Source organism: Abramis brama, assembly GCF_963993115.1.
Source record: "Abramis brama genome assembly, chromosome: 20".
In the NCBI taxonomy this organism is placed as follows: Eukaryota; Metazoa; Chordata; class Actinopteri; order Cypriniformes; family Leuciscidae; genus Abramis; species Abramis brama.
Genome location: NC_139982.1, coordinates 23,200,000 through 23,216,566, shown reverse-complemented (window position 1 = coordinate 23,216,566; position 16,567 = coordinate 23,200,000). Strand labels below are relative to the sequence as shown.

General features: G+C 36.0%; 1 protein-coding gene across 1 annotated transcript in view; it reads left to right on the top strand.

Annotated features, from left to right (window-relative positions):
* The window catches only part of ppfibp2b (PPFIA binding protein 2b), a 56,164-nt gene that overhangs the window by 14,062 nt on the left and 25,535 nt on the right, over positions 1–16,567 (top strand). The window contains exons 3-8 of the mRNA XM_084095222.1: positions 1,895–2,100; positions 7,989–8,145; positions 8,277–8,309; positions 10,573–10,742; positions 15,004–15,090; positions 16,153–16,266. Of these exons, the coding sequence (XP_083951348.1) occupies positions 1,895–2,100; positions 7,989–8,145; positions 8,277–8,309; positions 10,573–10,742; positions 15,004–15,090; positions 16,153–16,266 (767 nt within the window). The remainder of the gene's footprint in view (positions 1–1,894; positions 2,101–7,988; positions 8,146–8,276; positions 8,310–10,572; positions 10,743–15,003; positions 15,091–16,152; positions 16,267–16,567) is intronic.

Genomic DNA, 16,567 nt, shown 5'->3' with positions numbered 1-16,567 from the left:
TGTCTGTTCAGATTTACTGGACAGAAATTCATCTTTAACACTGGCATAAAAAACAGATACATCAGACAACACTGTATAATCACATAATAAAACATGGGGCATACATGATTAAAACAAAACATGTCGCGTCTCTTCAGGTCTGCTGAGTGAACTGACTCATGACAATGAAGGACTGTTGTTGTTCTAAGAGTTTCTTGAAATGTCTCCTCCTGCTGGTGGATCTCAATTACAATAAAGATGATCCAACATCTGGCATTATAGCCTAGCCTTATTTGATTAAAAGAGTTTTTTCATAGAATTTCCAATAGAATTTCCAATTTCTTTATTTTATTTTAGGTTATTTTAATTTATTTTAGGTGTTTTTGTATTTTATTTAGTTTTATTTTTTAAGCCAATTTTATATTTTATTTTCGGTTATTTTATTTATTTTGCATTTCATTTTTTATTTAAGATGATTTTATTTTTATTTTATTTTATTTTCAAAACCTAATGGATATTTGTGAGCATGAGTAGCAGAGAGGGCCACGACATCCCCCACCCCTTCATTAAAGAAACCAATGAGGTCATTTCATGCTCTCAGCCAAGCAAAACACTTGCGCCTGAATGCACAAATTACGCATTTATATAAACAGTTATGCACATTTTGTCTCACATTCTTTGCACGCATACTAGCAGAAGACATATGGAAACGATAAAAATCCTACGTTAACGAGACTTGATTTTATTCCACTTAAACTAACGGAAAATTGTATAACGTAAAAATTGACACCGAGGCCATTATCCAGTTGTCAGCTGTGTCTCTCTTTGTTCTTATTGGTGATTCTGCTGTTAAAAATGGAGCGAAGTCATCATAGACTTTTAAAGTGTTATAGAATCCTGATGGTTTCCAGATGGTCTGGTGCTTCCTGTATATTTGTTACGTCTCATTCCATAGTATCCAGATGGGGACATTTGGAAGTGTTGTTGTGCGAGTTGATGGATCCGACACGTGGCTGCAGCGGTGTGCTGTGGGTGATGGGTAATATGATGTGATGATGTATGACATGGCGTGATGGTGAATCTCTCCTGCATTCTTTGCCTCTCAAGTCACTTTTTGCCCTGTTTGTATCTTTTTTCACATACACTGTAAAAATGATGTAAACAATGATTACTGGAGTACACTTTACAAGGAAATACTATTTAGTATTATTTTAGTTTTATTAATATTTTTAGTTATTGTTTTTATATTATTAGTTTTCATGGCAATTGATTTTAGTTTAATCTTTAGTCATTTTATTTCATTTCTTTTATAATATTGCTATTTAGGTTTAATTTATTTTTATTTCAGTTTTACTTTTAGCTAGTTTTTATTTATGTACAGTTAATAATTTTTGCGCTAATTTTTGTAATTTAACTTACTGTTTCAGTTTATTTCACTTGGTTTAAGTTTTTCAACATACATATATATATATATATATATATATACATATATATATATATATATATATATATATATATATATATACACACATATATATATATATATATATATATATATATATATAATAATTTTTCCAGCTTTATTTCAGTCAACAGAAATGTTTTAATAATTTTAGTTTTAGTTAACGATAATAACCCTGCACTATGCAGTCTTCAAAAAGTCACGATTATTTGTTGCATTTATTTGTGAAATTTACTAGCAATTTTAAGTGAAAATTGTTTCAATGTCATTTTTAAGAACTTTTGACTGCTTTGGTACAATAAAAGACATGAGAATTAAAAAAAAGAAGAAGAAATTGCATTGAACAATTTGGTGGATTCAAACTTGTATCGCCGATATGAGCGTATGACCACTAAGGCAAGGGTCTAACCTCTTTTACTTCTTATTTAGTGTACCTTATGTTTCTGCCGGCAGGTTCCAAGGCTGCGGTGGAGTTCAGTAACGGGCCCTATGACCTGGGCTCTCCTGTGAGTGTCGGGCCCCTGCAGGTTCTCCAGCTGGCTGAGGAGCTGAGACTGACACTGGAGCTGCAGGTCGGGGACGAGGACCGCAAGTCACTGCGCTCCCAGCTGCCCTGCACCACCGCACAGAGCCTCATGGAGTGGCTGGAGAAAGGATCGGTGAGTTAAAGCCTAGAAAATTAATGTGGATTTAATGTTGGAATAGTAATACAAAGTTCTGTCATGAAACTCGAGATGGCACGGGCTGAAAGATCCTTAACTCAATCTGCCTGCAGTCGCATCATTCGCTATTGGGCACAGCTGATTGGTTCCTGCTGTATCAGTAGCCAATGAGCTCACTACTCAGTCTTCAAATACAAAAACATTTTCTGTAGCAGTCGCAGCGCGCTTTCAGAAACCCTCCACTTTCCCCAGCTCCACCTGTATATATCCATTAATGAAAATTCTGTCATTATTTTCTCACCCTTATTTGGTTCTAAACCTGTATGACATGGAACACATAAGTATCATTTAAAATATATATATACACATACAACTGCAGATCATAGTGACCATGATTTTCAATAGCAAAGAAAAAAAAAACAATCAAAGTTTTATGAAAGTCCTCCATACAGTGTTATTTTAGTATTTTTTATATATTTATTCATATTTTATTAAAATAAAATAAAATATTGTATATTATATTATTATATTATTTTTCATTTTAATTCTATTTTCAATTTTAGTCATTTTATTATGTGATTTTTAAATATTTTTGCATAGATTTAATTTATTTTAATTTCCGTTTTAGTAATTTTGGTACTTCAACTTCAACTTTTTGCCAAGTTAAGATTTATAATTTTCTCTTCATTTTACATTAAGACATTAATTTTTTTTTTTTACTTTTCCAAAGCATTAACAAGGAGCTCCATAAAACTACAAAATTTAAAGTTTTCCCCCTCATATTAACCCTTTTTGACCAAAATGAATAATTAAATTACACATAGAAATATTATTGATCAAATAAAAAAAATAGATAAGAACATAAATGCACATATTAAACTTAATCATATCCATATAAAAGAAACAAATATCCTCAAAAAAATTAAATAAAAACCTGTGTCCATACAGTTTGTGCACTATATTCCTAGTCCTCTGCAGTTATTTGATCACATGTGTGAAGAACAAATTGACAAATTTACAAACTCACTGACCCAAACGTGGTGAGCAGTGAGCACAAGTCTTAAAAGCTATTTTATGTTGCTTATTTTTAAGCGGATCTGTCATTGTATTAAAAAAAGAGCTGCTTGAACAATCTTAAAAATGTTCCTTCTGTGTTCCAATGAAAAAATAACAGCCCTCAGGGTTGGAACAACATGCATAAATAATGATAATCATGATCATTTTCATTGTTGAGGGAACGATCCCTTTAAGCGAAACTTCTGCCTATTACAGGGTCTTTTCTCACGTGTCCCAGAGGCAGTTTCTGGCCCAGCATTTGCGTGCGTATGCGTGTATGTTGCTTGGATGTTTTTAAAAGAGTTCGGATCCCCTCTGAGACATTGATAGGGCTGCGCTTCCTGCCTCTCTCCCTCTCTTCCCTTCATATTCCTCTCTCCACACAGTCATTCTCTCCTTTCTCTTCTCTCACTCTTTTGCTCTGCTTTAAAATCTATTCAGTCACCTTTAACTTGGCTTCATCTCCTTTAGGGTGGTAAGTCTTCAACTGACATCTCTGCTCATGCAACTAGATTAGTTTGTTGATGTGTAACCTGGCAATGCTTGCATACTTGCTTTCTCAGAATAGTGTTTTTCTTGTTTTGCTGGTATTTGTTATTGGCAAAAACAGTCACAAGATTCATTATACTGTTATTTGTGTATCCCAATGGAAAATGCTGGCACATGATTCTCATCAGTAGCCTGTGGTGATTTTCTTGGTCAAATAACATAAAAAATCTCTATGTAAAGTGCATAAGCAACCTGTTGGCGGAGCTCGGAGATCAGTCAAGGGCCGTGTTTTTGCAAGGATCGCATTTGTCAAATTTTCAAGGCCGAAATCCAGTCATTTCAATTAGGAATCCACACGATTGAAAATTCTCAAGATTACCCTACGCAGATTTCGCAGCAGTTTCAAGTTGGTCGCGTGGATTCGCCACGCTTACTAACAGAAAGCTGTTCAAAGTCCCTTTCAAGGAAAATCTGTTCACTCGGCTACCATTTTTGCAACGCCTCCGGGCAGCTATTTTGGGCAACCAAGACCAAATCTATCTACTTGAATGGGGGAATCTTAAAATCTGCTTGCCATAATAACATAACATATTTTAAATCAACAACCAAATCTGACATGAACTGTCCCATAAATGCTGTTTCTTATGGCTCATTTTTGCATTTAAAAAAGCTTATATTTCAGGCTAGAATGCGCATGTGCAGTCTAAGGCCAATTCACACTGCGCCGACAGATGGCAACAAACACTTTGTCGGGTTTTGTCGGATCAGTGTGTCACCCCTGTCGGTGTTGGTTGGCTCTCGTTTTTGCCGATTGAACATGTTGAATCGACATTTATCGGGTCTTGGAATGTCGGAGAAGTGACGTACTGTAATCCAGTAATTGTCCTCATTGGTTGGCGTCTGTCGTGCAGGGTGAATTGGCCTAAGCGTTTTGGCCTTGAATTGGCCTAACTGTTAAAGCCTATATAGAGTGGTGCAGGTATGACGTCATTTTGTAGGTCAACCGGCAGTTAGCATTCCCATTTTCCATAGGCTTTTGGATTATCACAAAAAAAAAGAACAAAAAAAAGCTCTATGATCAACAAAGGTTTTTGACACTTGCACGTTTTGTCCATCAAGTTAATTTTCACATATAAACACAACCTTTATGAATTTCGAAGCCTAAATGCAATCGCCTGAAGTAAAAAGCTAAAGGTAGGGTATAAACGAACTACACCACGATCCGACGACTTCAATGTCACCACCACTACCCTTACGAAAAAAAGTATACTTCAAGTTCATTTTATGAAGTATACTTGAGTAATGTTCAAGTATATTTTTAAGTATACTTTATGTAGTAAGTATACTAATGTCAATATGTACTAGTAGTAAACTTGTAAGTGTACTATTTTAATACCGCTTGGGACTAAATTGGCCCACTTGAAGTATATAAAAGTATATGTTTAAGTGTACTATAAGTGTAATAGTGCACAACTAGTTCATAATTATGTTTCTCATTTGTACTGCAAGTGAACTTATGAGTATACTAGTAGTTTACTATTTTAATACTTGTAGCAACTTTGAAGTATACTCTCAGTAAACTACTAGTTTAGTAGTTTTATACTACAAGTTTTCTTTAAGTGAACTTAACATCATACTTATAGTTTACCATTTATATATTATTTTTGCTCGTTTAGTGTACTCTCAGTAAACTACTAGTTTAGTAGTTTTATACCGCAAGTATATTAGAAAGTTTTCTTTTAGTGTAGTCACAGTAAACTATTAGTTTAGTAGTTTTATACTAGTTTTCTTTTAAGTGAACTTAACATTATACTTATAGTTTACTATTTATATACAATTTTTGCAGTTGCAGTAGGCCTATACTACTATGTTCAAATGTTATTTTTTATACTTGAAAAATACCTTTAACTCTACTTTAATTTTAAAAACCTTTTATTAGCTTCATGCATCCTTTTTTATCAACACTTGAATGTCGGTAAGTTTCATAAAGAAAGGCAACATTTTAAACAAAATAGTTGAGAAAATCACATTTTTGTCAAAGACTACGCCTTGATCAGATTCAGAACGATGATCAAACACAGATGGAGTAAATCGAGTCCGACACCCCCACAGCTTCAGTCGTTTTCTCTTAATGGGTTACGCTTCATTTAGAAACATTAAGCAGTTTTGATTTACAAGCTGTTTAATGTTTGATGATCACATTATTTTACATTTGAGTGAGCAATCTTCTTGTTTCAGCTTCTTCTTCTCCTGTGTTTTGATCCGGAGATTCTGTACTAGAAGATGTGTCATAGCGCCCCCTACCGTATACCAGGGAAAACATGGATAGCTGGAAAATTCAATCAATGGTGGGGAAAAGTTGAATTAAAGTAAATTCCTATGTACACCAGTGGACTAGCCTACACAAAAATTCAGATACGCAGAATTAGAAACATATCTGTTTTATATCAATATTTTAATCAATATTTTCAAACAAACTTTCATAAGACTGTATATGAAAAACGATGTAAAAAAAGTATATTTAATAGGCTACTCAATCAAAAGAGTTAACACAACTACAAGCCAAGTATACTTTGAATAATTAAACTTTTAAGTATATCTCGATCAAAAGATTGAGTAGCCTACAAGTATAGGCCAAGTACACTTACTGTAAGTGTAATTAAGTATATTTTTGAGAAGTATATAAAATGTAGACTGAAAGTATGCTTTCTTCTTTTTAGTTGAAAAGAAGTATACTAATAGAACCCTGAATAAACTTATTTTCCATGCTTATTTTATTTACTCTATAAGCTATTTCACCCGAAAGTTTGTTACTATATAAAGCTGAATATGTTAGTTTATAAGACGGTGTGTAATATTATGTTTTTAAAAAAGTATTTAATAAGCTACTCAATCAAAATAGTAAACACAAGTACAAGCCAAGAATACTTAGAATACTTAATTATACTTTTAAGTATATCTCGATCAACAAGTAGAGGCCAAATATACTTAGACTTTTATGTCAGTATAAGTCAAGTATACTTAAGTGGAATTTGAAGTATAATTCTGAGAAGTACATAAAGTATATTTCTGAGAAGTACATAAAAAGTAGACTGAAATTATACTTTCTTATTTTTAGTTTAAAAGAAGTATACTAATAGCACACTTGAATAAACTTCTTTTTCGTAAGGGTAAGCTTCCGACAACTCTTTCAGTTTTTATCTAAAAACATTTTCCTTGAACGTTTGAGTTAGAATAGTTTATAAGAGCACAATTCTAAGCATAACGAGGCTTTAAAAGCGGACTGAGTTTACCTGTTCAGAGTGATGCCGTTTAATGTCCTCGACAGCCTCTGTAGTCCCATTTAGCCACGTTAGCAACCGCCTTTTTCAAGACACGTAACAGTGAGTGGGGTAATACTGATGTATTTTATGTCGTAGAATAAAAGTGAAAGTGTCTTGAGCTTGTGTTCACACCAGAGACCATATTTCAACCATTTAACCAAAATCCCATTCACAAAACCCATTGACTTTGGGACAATGGAATCAGAAGTGCTAAAATGCTAACTCGTTTCCGCATTTTGGCCTACAAAGTGATGTCATACCTGCACCACTCTATTGGTCGGCAGCTGCAGTGACTTTACCAATCGGCATTTGGCTCTTTTATTCAGGAGGGACTTATTCCGACATATTGCATGTTGCACTTTCTCCCATTCATAAGTATATAAGTGCACCGTTTTTTAACATCTAAAGTCTTTGGCTTCATACATCGCTACAATATTGATGATAGACAATGGACCTTTTTGACTACAACATTCTTTCCTTAAAGATCAAGTATAGTCAAATGCATAGCCTTTCAAAGTATACTCATAGTGTGCTTGACATATACACACTAGAAAGATTCATGCTTGTCCACTATCTGCGCTATTTTTCTCCAAATGTTAAAACGTTAGTGATAAAAAATGTCTTTGTACTCATTTAAACTAGAGTTATGAGTATCTCTTGATCTCCTCAGACAAACTCGTCAACATGGGTTTCTATAGTCGTTTCCATCTAGTTTGTTTTTCTTGTTCTCCGTTTATCCGCAAGTGTTGCCACCTTGTGGCCAAACTAATTAGTGCTAAAAAAAAAAATCAAAGCGCATAAGCGAGTTGGAAAAATCTGTCTGGGTGTTCGTTCAGTTTGTGGATACTGTGCTGATGATGAAATTCACATCAAGCACACAGTAGTATGCATTCCCTAGCGTAAATGTCAAATCTGAAGTGTACTTTGGGCTTTAGTCCATGGGGTCCTTCTACAACACGACAGTCCTCTGAACTGTGTCTCTAAGTGGGATCAAGTACACATGCTCCCTAATTACAGCTGGTAAAAACAGTGCAGGAAATGCGATCAAGTCCTGATAGTGAGACGTTCGCATTAGAGGGACCGCATTACGCTTTGTTCTTACACGCCGTATCTGGCCCGTGTTTACATGCACATGAGGAATGTGTGTGGCAGCTGCAGAAAAGAGATAAGAGAGGTCGTTCTTCTCATAACCTGATCTGAGACCTGTCTGAGCCGCTGTAGGTAAAGCGTGTCTGTTTGATAGTATTAAAATATGTCTACTCTTGTTTATGTATGCATGCGCACATGTGTCTGGTGTGTCTCCAGCTCCGCAGCTGTCAGGATCAGAGACTTTGCCAGGTGCAGCTGAACTCGCAAAGCTCTGGATAAGTTGCGTGTTACACTAATAAAGACCCAATCGTCTCTGCTTGATCTCAGGGTAGAACTTCTAATAATTCTTGATAGCTGACATAATCACAGCCTCCCTCCCTCAAGAATATGTAGTTGTTTTTGTCTTAGAATGGAACAAGTTCACTGTAAAGCACCAAAACAACAATGCAAAATACAGTGTTTATCCGCGCAAAATGGCCAAAGTGTCATTTGTTGACTCCAGCTGTATTCATTTAATGTTTTTGACCAGAGTCCCATGCGGTGACTGTATCCCTACTCTTACACAACACCCCATGACGCAAACAGGAAACGCTCAGAGGCAATACTAGAAGAAGGTTTAATGGCCACAACCATGCCCATACTAAATGTTTCAGCATTTTGTATTATTGTTTGTTCTTATTTGATAGTTATGACTTTTTGATAGTTTTGACTTATGTGGATAGTTAACCATTTACTCACCCTTATGTCGTTCCAAACCTGTATGAATGTGTGGAACACAAAAAGTGAATGTTTAAAGAATATCATGAGCCGGTATTATATAAAATATAATAACAGAGAAACGCTCTATATGACTTGTGCACTATATTTTCAGCTTTGTGTCAAGCAGGCAACTCTTTACTATTACAGAAAAGTCTTTCCTAGCTCTTCATGGCACATTTATAAGAGAGGTAAAAAAAATTGTATTTGTTTTTTAATGAATCAGTCGATCCATTTTCCTAAATCTGCCTGACCGATTCATTCATGAATTGGTCTAAATCTTGACTACAGCTCACTAGAGAGGGACATTTTTGTGAATAATGACTTAAATTTCAGTCTTTTGCTCACACAAAGCTATCATATGACTTAAGAAAGCTTGGAATATAGTGCATTTGCCTTGCCATATAGACCAATTCACTGTAAAAAAGAAACAAAATCCAGTTATTTAAAAAAAAAAAGGCAGCTGTTACAAGTATTGCAGTTTGCCGTATTGATGCCTGCGTACTTTACAACTTATAACCATATATTTCTATATAATGATATAATGACACTAAAATAATGCATTAAACATTACAATAATAACATATTGTAACAAAATAAACACTCAAATTTACAAATACAATTAATATACTGATATATTAATACTGATATAATATACTGAATTTTTTTTATATACTGTAAAATATACTCGTATATGTCACACTGTGACTTCTGAAAATGTTATTTTACTGTTGTTCACTATAAATTATACCATAGTTCAGTTTTACTTGTAAAGACCATAAATTTGACAGTAAAATTACATATGATGTTAAACCACAGTTTTTCCACCATATATTGTACGGTACATTTTTACACTTTTTTTACTGTGTACTTTTACAATGCTTTTTGTAGTTTTAAAACTTCGCTCTTCATTTATCGTAATTGTATCGAAAGAGCAACCAGCACATTTATAAAATTGTCTTCTGTTTTTGGTGCCTCATACATTACTTCACTTTGGACAATGGACATTTTTTTTTGCTAAATGATATTTTGCTAATGTGACTACACCTTAACAGAACTTTCCTTTTTTAGCTCTTTAAGAAAGTTAATTATAGAATAGTTTATAGCAGTGTACATAGGGGCATGTTAAGCTAAAGGCCTGACAAGATCACAAGGTTATGATGTTGTTATCTAGTACTAAACTTGCGCTTGTCATTCCCTTCAGTCTTTGCCTCAGCTGTGTTTGTCCATGAAGGAGACAACTGGACAGCAGGGTTGCTTGTAAAGTTAAAAAGACACAAAAATGGATGGATGTCTTCCACAGGAAACAGGGTCTTTGGGTTGTAGCCTTGAGTAAAAACAGATGGGAGATCACTGGAAGGCAGTGGAAGGCCCCCCCCCCCAACCCTCTCTCTCTCTCTCTCTCTCTCGCTGTGTTTCTTGTGCTTAAACAGAGACACTGGACTTGCATTGGACTTAATTAAAGCCACTGTCTCACAAAGAAAAGAAAAAGGCTGAAAGAAAGGGAGGGAAAGATTACAAATATGTAGACTTTCATATGTGGACAAGAAAGTTGGTGTGTTGTAGTATGTAAGATCAGGGAGTGGAAGTTGTGGATTGATGTTTTGCATCTGACACACACACACACACTGAACTTCTAAGTGTCTGGCTGGACATCAGACGCAGGGGGTCTCGGGCAGACGTCTGCCATTAGAAATGAGGTTTGTGCAGTTGCTTCAGCATGTTAGGAACTCCTGTCTTCAGCAGCCAATATAAGGAGGAGGAGGAGGAGGCGACTCTGTAAAACAGCCGCACAGATTTTCTGAAACCCAAAGCTCAGATCTCAGCCTGCCGCTGCAGTCGCTCACTTACTATAACGGGTCGAGATGGGCCTTCAGCATGGAAGAGAAAATTGACTTTTATAAGCATTTCACTTGGCTTAAAAAGGTAGGTTGAAATGTCTGCTTTTCTACTGCAAGTTATCCATTTTTATGGATATTTCCATTCAGCTTTTCTTTTTTACTGTTTTCTTTTTGAGCAGGATATACTATGAAAGGGATCATGCACAGTCAAGAGGTCATTATTGCAATATATATATATATATATATAATGAAATATTGATTTGAGTTTTAATATTTGATAATCTAACCTGTATATTATCTTAAAGCTTCCACTAAGAAAAAAATAGTCCATTAAAATGTACAAAACAATAAACAAGACAAACACAACGACAATTTTACAGTAATATTAAGTGTGATACATGAAAATTATTTTAGTATCATTGAGATGCTAGTTTTTATTAATATTTATTCATTTTTATATTAAAAATGTTGCTTTGGAAACTAGATTAAATAAAATATGTTGAATTATTTTTAATATTTTATTTTATTTCAGTTTAACGTTTATTTTAGTTTTAGTTAACAATTATATCCCTAATATCTCTATTTTATCCCTGGCAGAAGTTGCATTTGTAGGAAATACAAACCAGATACGAGGTTTCTGTTGCACTTGCACTTCGTCTTGGATGAGCATGACTGATATAGAGTGATTGGATTTGTGTAGAACCGTTTGTTGTTGTTCAAAACGTCAGGCTGCTTTGTGCTGGTGTGGATGTGTGCCGGGAGCTTGTGATTTCCAATAGTACAAAAGCGCTTTTTATCCTGTCCAGCTTTAATGATTCTGAGCTCATGCCCTTGAACACAAACAAAAATGCATTCACTGACACAACACTTGATTCTTAGTGGTCGTAATTCATGCAGTAAAATTCAGTTTAAAGGTGAAGGTATGAACACCAGCATGCACACCTGTTCTTGAAGTGCAAGAGGCCTTGAAACGCTTGCTTGCCATGGTTGATGTGGTTTACAAGGTATTGCGGTAAGCCAGGTATGTGTAACATTGCAGGAAAGCACACAATGTAAAACTTAACCAACCATTACATTTCAAAGTAAGAAAGAAATTACAGTAATTATCCCCCACGAGAAAAAAAACTGTAAAAAAATGCCGGTTTAGAAGAGGAATGGAGTGCACTACACTATTACAGGGAGGGGGTGTATCGTAAAACTCTCAATATTGTCATACATTCTTGGACAGTGGAGTAATAATGATCACTGTAGTCTCTTTTTGAGCTCCTCTGAAGTCATTTCAGGCCTTTACAGTTCTGTTAACAGGCAGTGGGACGTGAAAACGGGGAAATTCCGGAGCTTTTGGGTTGTCTTGCTTATAAACATCCCTCTGGTGAGGTAATAAATTGAATCAGTGCTCTAGAGAGCATCATGAATCTCTGTGTGTGAACTCAGCTCTAAAGGTTAAATTAACTGTAGATCATTCGTGTTGTGGACTTCTTAAAAAAATGAGGCAAAGTTGCTTTCTCTGGGTTTGGGTTTTTTAGTTAAATGTAAATTCTTGTTAATTTTTAATGCTTACGGTTATGGTTTCCAGGTTTAAAGCTAAAGTGTGATTTATGAACGACTACTGCCACTGAACGGCAACAGTCGGGTTATGGAAGTAAAATCCCCTTAATTTTCTCCATAGGGTAATTAATATTTAATGATAAATTATAGATCGTTAAAGACAGACCAATGACCAACGAGGTTGTTAATTGATGGCATAAGCTTTTGTTGATACCATCAGCCTACATTATTTCAACTTATTTTTTAAATAATTGTTTAACAGTGACATTCTTGGTGAAAAACTACATTATCCATAATTCTGCAGAGAATCTCCACCAATCAGAGAATCGCGATAGACAAATTACACCAAAAGAACTCTAGTGCCCGCCCCCATGAAGCACTGCGAATGACGTAATTGGTAGTCTCCCTACGCTCTCAAACAACTAAATATACATAATCAACATTTTTAAATGAATTTTTTTATATATATCCATTGTTTTTTCATTCAATTATATCATTTGCAATTCTTCACAGGATTGTAGTTCTTTCCTTCAGTGAAGCCATTAAGTATACAGTCTTGTACCTTTTTCTTTTTGTCTGATTTTCAAATACTTTTTTTTGCTTTAAATCAAAGTATGTAATGTTGTGAATCATCTTGTAGCTGGTTGGTTTGGTTCATGGCTTATAACTCTATTTTGAAGACTATCCCTATGGGAGAAATGAACGGGAAAAATTCTTCCTGAAACAAGGCCGATGAAAGAGTGGAAGGACACTGTTGCACTCTATTGAACAAACAAACTCAAGCCACATGTTTATAGTTTGTAGTTTTAAGAAAAATTAACCTTTGAATGCCTTAGAGTTTCCGAGTTAAGCTGTGATAAGACAAAGTATAGGTTTGGAGGTTGTCAGCCGAGTACTAGCTGGATAGCTAATGTTGACCTGGTTAGGACTGGTACTTTATGCCACCTTTGCTAAGCTAGTGTGGATCTGCTTAAGCTGGTTAACGGAACACAGGTTAAACCATTTGACCGGCTTGAACACCTCAATCTTTTTCTTTTTTTAAATCAGAAAATGGTGTGAAAGAAATTGAAAGATTTGTTGGAATAAAGGCAAGTCAAGTCTATAATATAACTGTTTTATGAATTGAAATACCGTTCAATTGGCTTTTTATCACAATAAAATGTTCATATTTACTCTCTTCAAGTATGAAAGATTCTGGTTTAAATCATTGCATAAATAATAATTATAGGCTACTGTTTAAGTTACTTTTGAGTTCTTCATGAGCAATATCACACTTGTCTCGTAGCAGTGCGATATCGCAATATTCGGCCGTAGGTAATCACAGCGTGCTGATATACAGCCATATCACACGGCAACGAGTGTGATATTACGTTTATACAACAGTTCGACGGCACGCGCGAGTAAATAAATAAGAAACAACAATGGAGTGTCTTTAAAACCCCTCTTTTGTGCAGAACTACTTTCTTCCGCCACAGATTCAAATCTCAAGTTGACAGTTTGACAGTTGAGCACACAAGCCTCCGTTACTAATTCTAAAACGTAACTTTAGAACTAGTAGTAACTGGAGCTCGCATTTGCGAAAGCGTCTCAACATATCGTGAAATAGGCACTAAGATTATATATTAGTCACATATTTGATGTCTAAAGAACTCTTGAAACTACATTTTGTGACAACTAGAGTAGTATTTATTAAAGATATGGTGGATTTGCTCGACCGCCATGACAGTCGGAGTGATACAAACGGTGAAACGGAGTGCTGTTACTGCACAAATATCGCACGGCTGGAAAAGGCTCTCAGCCAATCAGATTCGAGAACCAGAAAGAACCTTTGTATAAACATAAATATCAAATGATATCACATAAAACTCTTATCTTCTTTCTACCTGTTTCCCAAGAAATAAATGAACATTCGGTTTGAATTTGCTGTGAACTGCAATTACTATGCAGTGAAAGCCTCATGTGTGAAGACTGAGCACTGCCTTTAGCTAGGCTTAACCCTGTTACTCCGCCAGGCAGCCGGCCCTGTAAACCCTGAGTAGACAGCTTTATTGTGCTGCTCAGAAGGAATTGACAGCTCTGGACACAGCAGAAGCTTTTAAAAGAGAGAGATTATCTGTGTGGCAAGTGCTAGCTTAGCGCTGACAAGTGACAGTGTCCTATCTTGCATGCTGTGTATTTATTTACTACCATGTTTTCTGCTGATATAGTCTGAAGACTGGACAGAAGATTTATTTAATCTTTTTTTTTTTTTTTTTTTTTGTTTATGAGAATTTATTATGCTAAATTGGTATCATCCATCCATCCATCCATAACAACCCTGGGGCACATCAACATGTTTCTTTTTCCATTTTAATTGTGACCATTAAACCTTATGCAAATGTCCTCATTCATTTGCAGTGAGCTCCTTTATTGCGTTTGAATTGAAGGGAAGTCAAACCTGTCAGTTCATTTTTGGCGCTAACATGTAATTTAACACCTTTATTTGGCTCACTTGTATACTACTCTTTGTTGAAGAAGTTTATTCTGTCATAGGCGGTGAGCAATTCATTCTCAAAAAACTGGATAAGCAGGTTAGCTCCTCCTCTTGCACACCTCTCTGTTGACTTTCAGTTTCTGTGTGTGCATGTGTGTTTCAGGTTTTGCTATTTGAGCTGAATTTCCCCACAAAGCAAGTATAACTTGAAACAACCTACATTAAGGGGACATTTGGGAGGCCCTCATGAGAAAAAACAGCCACTTAAAGTGATAAAATGACATCTCTGGTGTAAAAATACATATGCACGTGTGTGTCTCCACAGGTCAACCTCCAGTCCTCGAGCAACAATGAGACCTATCAAGAACGGCTGGCGAGATTAGAAGGGGACAAAGAGTCTCTGGTTCTCCAGGTGAGATATTTCACTAAGGCCTCCAAGGCATTTCAGCATAATAGTCACAATGTCAACACAATGAGAAGACAACTAGCCAACATGCTTGTAAAACCTCACAGGGTCAAACCAGGGGACTGTGGTGTCTCTGTGAACGAACAGACATGTGACACTGCCGCGCTCCAGCCCAGGGTGACACAACTCCGTCTAATACACAATGGGTTGGTCATTGATCACATAGCTATGGGACAATCTGGTGAAAGGTTAGAGGGTTGGTGTTACTCAACATGCTACTAAGTCACGATGGCAGCCACCACAGAGTGAGTTTAGCCATTATCAGCTCAAACCTGTTCTTTATGGTAATGTTTACACTAAACTAGCAAGCTTGTGTTCAGTTAACAGACTATTCAAAAGCAGAAAAAGTCCAATTACTTAGAAAATACTAGCAAATCTCTCTCTCTCGATTTGATAATCCATTCCAAGTTGCTGGTCAAACAAACATAGCAATGTTTTGAAACCACCACAGAGCCACAAGTCAACCTATAAATAACTCGTAGTTGTCTCTGCACATTAAACAGGGGTAGAAGAATATATTTTTTCCATTATAAAATGACACACTTCACCTTTAAGAAGTTAGGTTGTCTAACTCTGCAACAAGTGTCAAAAGTTGTCAATCTCTATATGCCCGCCCTTCTTGCTCTCTGATTGGTGGATTGTCTTGAGCTCTAAAACACTGATGAACATGATTGGCTCCTAATGCCCTCAAGGTGTTGTTCTTCTCCTTTTACCTGTCCTGCTGGTTGGCAGTCCTTCAGTTGGTGTTGAACAAAAGGACACTTTCAAAACAATTGAAACTTAAGCAGGCTCACATGTTAGCATGGCTGTGTGTCAAGGCTAAGCAATGGTCGTTTTTAACCCAGATGTACACATTTGAAGGATTTCATTCCTCTGCTGTTTAGACTTTGGAGTTCCCTGTGTGTTGCAATCGTCATTAGCATACCTGTAGGAGGGACCGACAGAGAAACACTGGCCAGGTTTCAAGGTTAGCCTGAGTGAACGTTGTCTGCTGTCTGTTGGTTTTAGGTGAGTGTCCTCACTGACCAGGTTGAAGCCCAAGGAGAAAAGATCAGAGATCTGGAAAGTTCCCTGGAAGAACACCACCACAAACTCATTTCCACTGAGGAAATGCTCCAGCAGGTAAGACTACACACTTTCTGTCATTTATCAGGCTTTATGTTCAGGTTTAGCTGAAATTAGAGAAATATAAGGAAGGGGAGTTTAAAATGATTGAATCTTCTACCTGCTGGTTTTGCTTGACAAAGTGTTGAGTGTTGAGTTTTTACCACCTGGAATTTGAGCAATTAGTGGTTTTGCAACAGTTTCAGTTGTAATTGTGTAAACCTGACTCAGATTAAATGGTCAGACTTTTCAGCGTGTTTGATTTATGCATGTGGTTTACTCAGTCCTGGCATAATGACACCTTCAGACCGTCCTATCC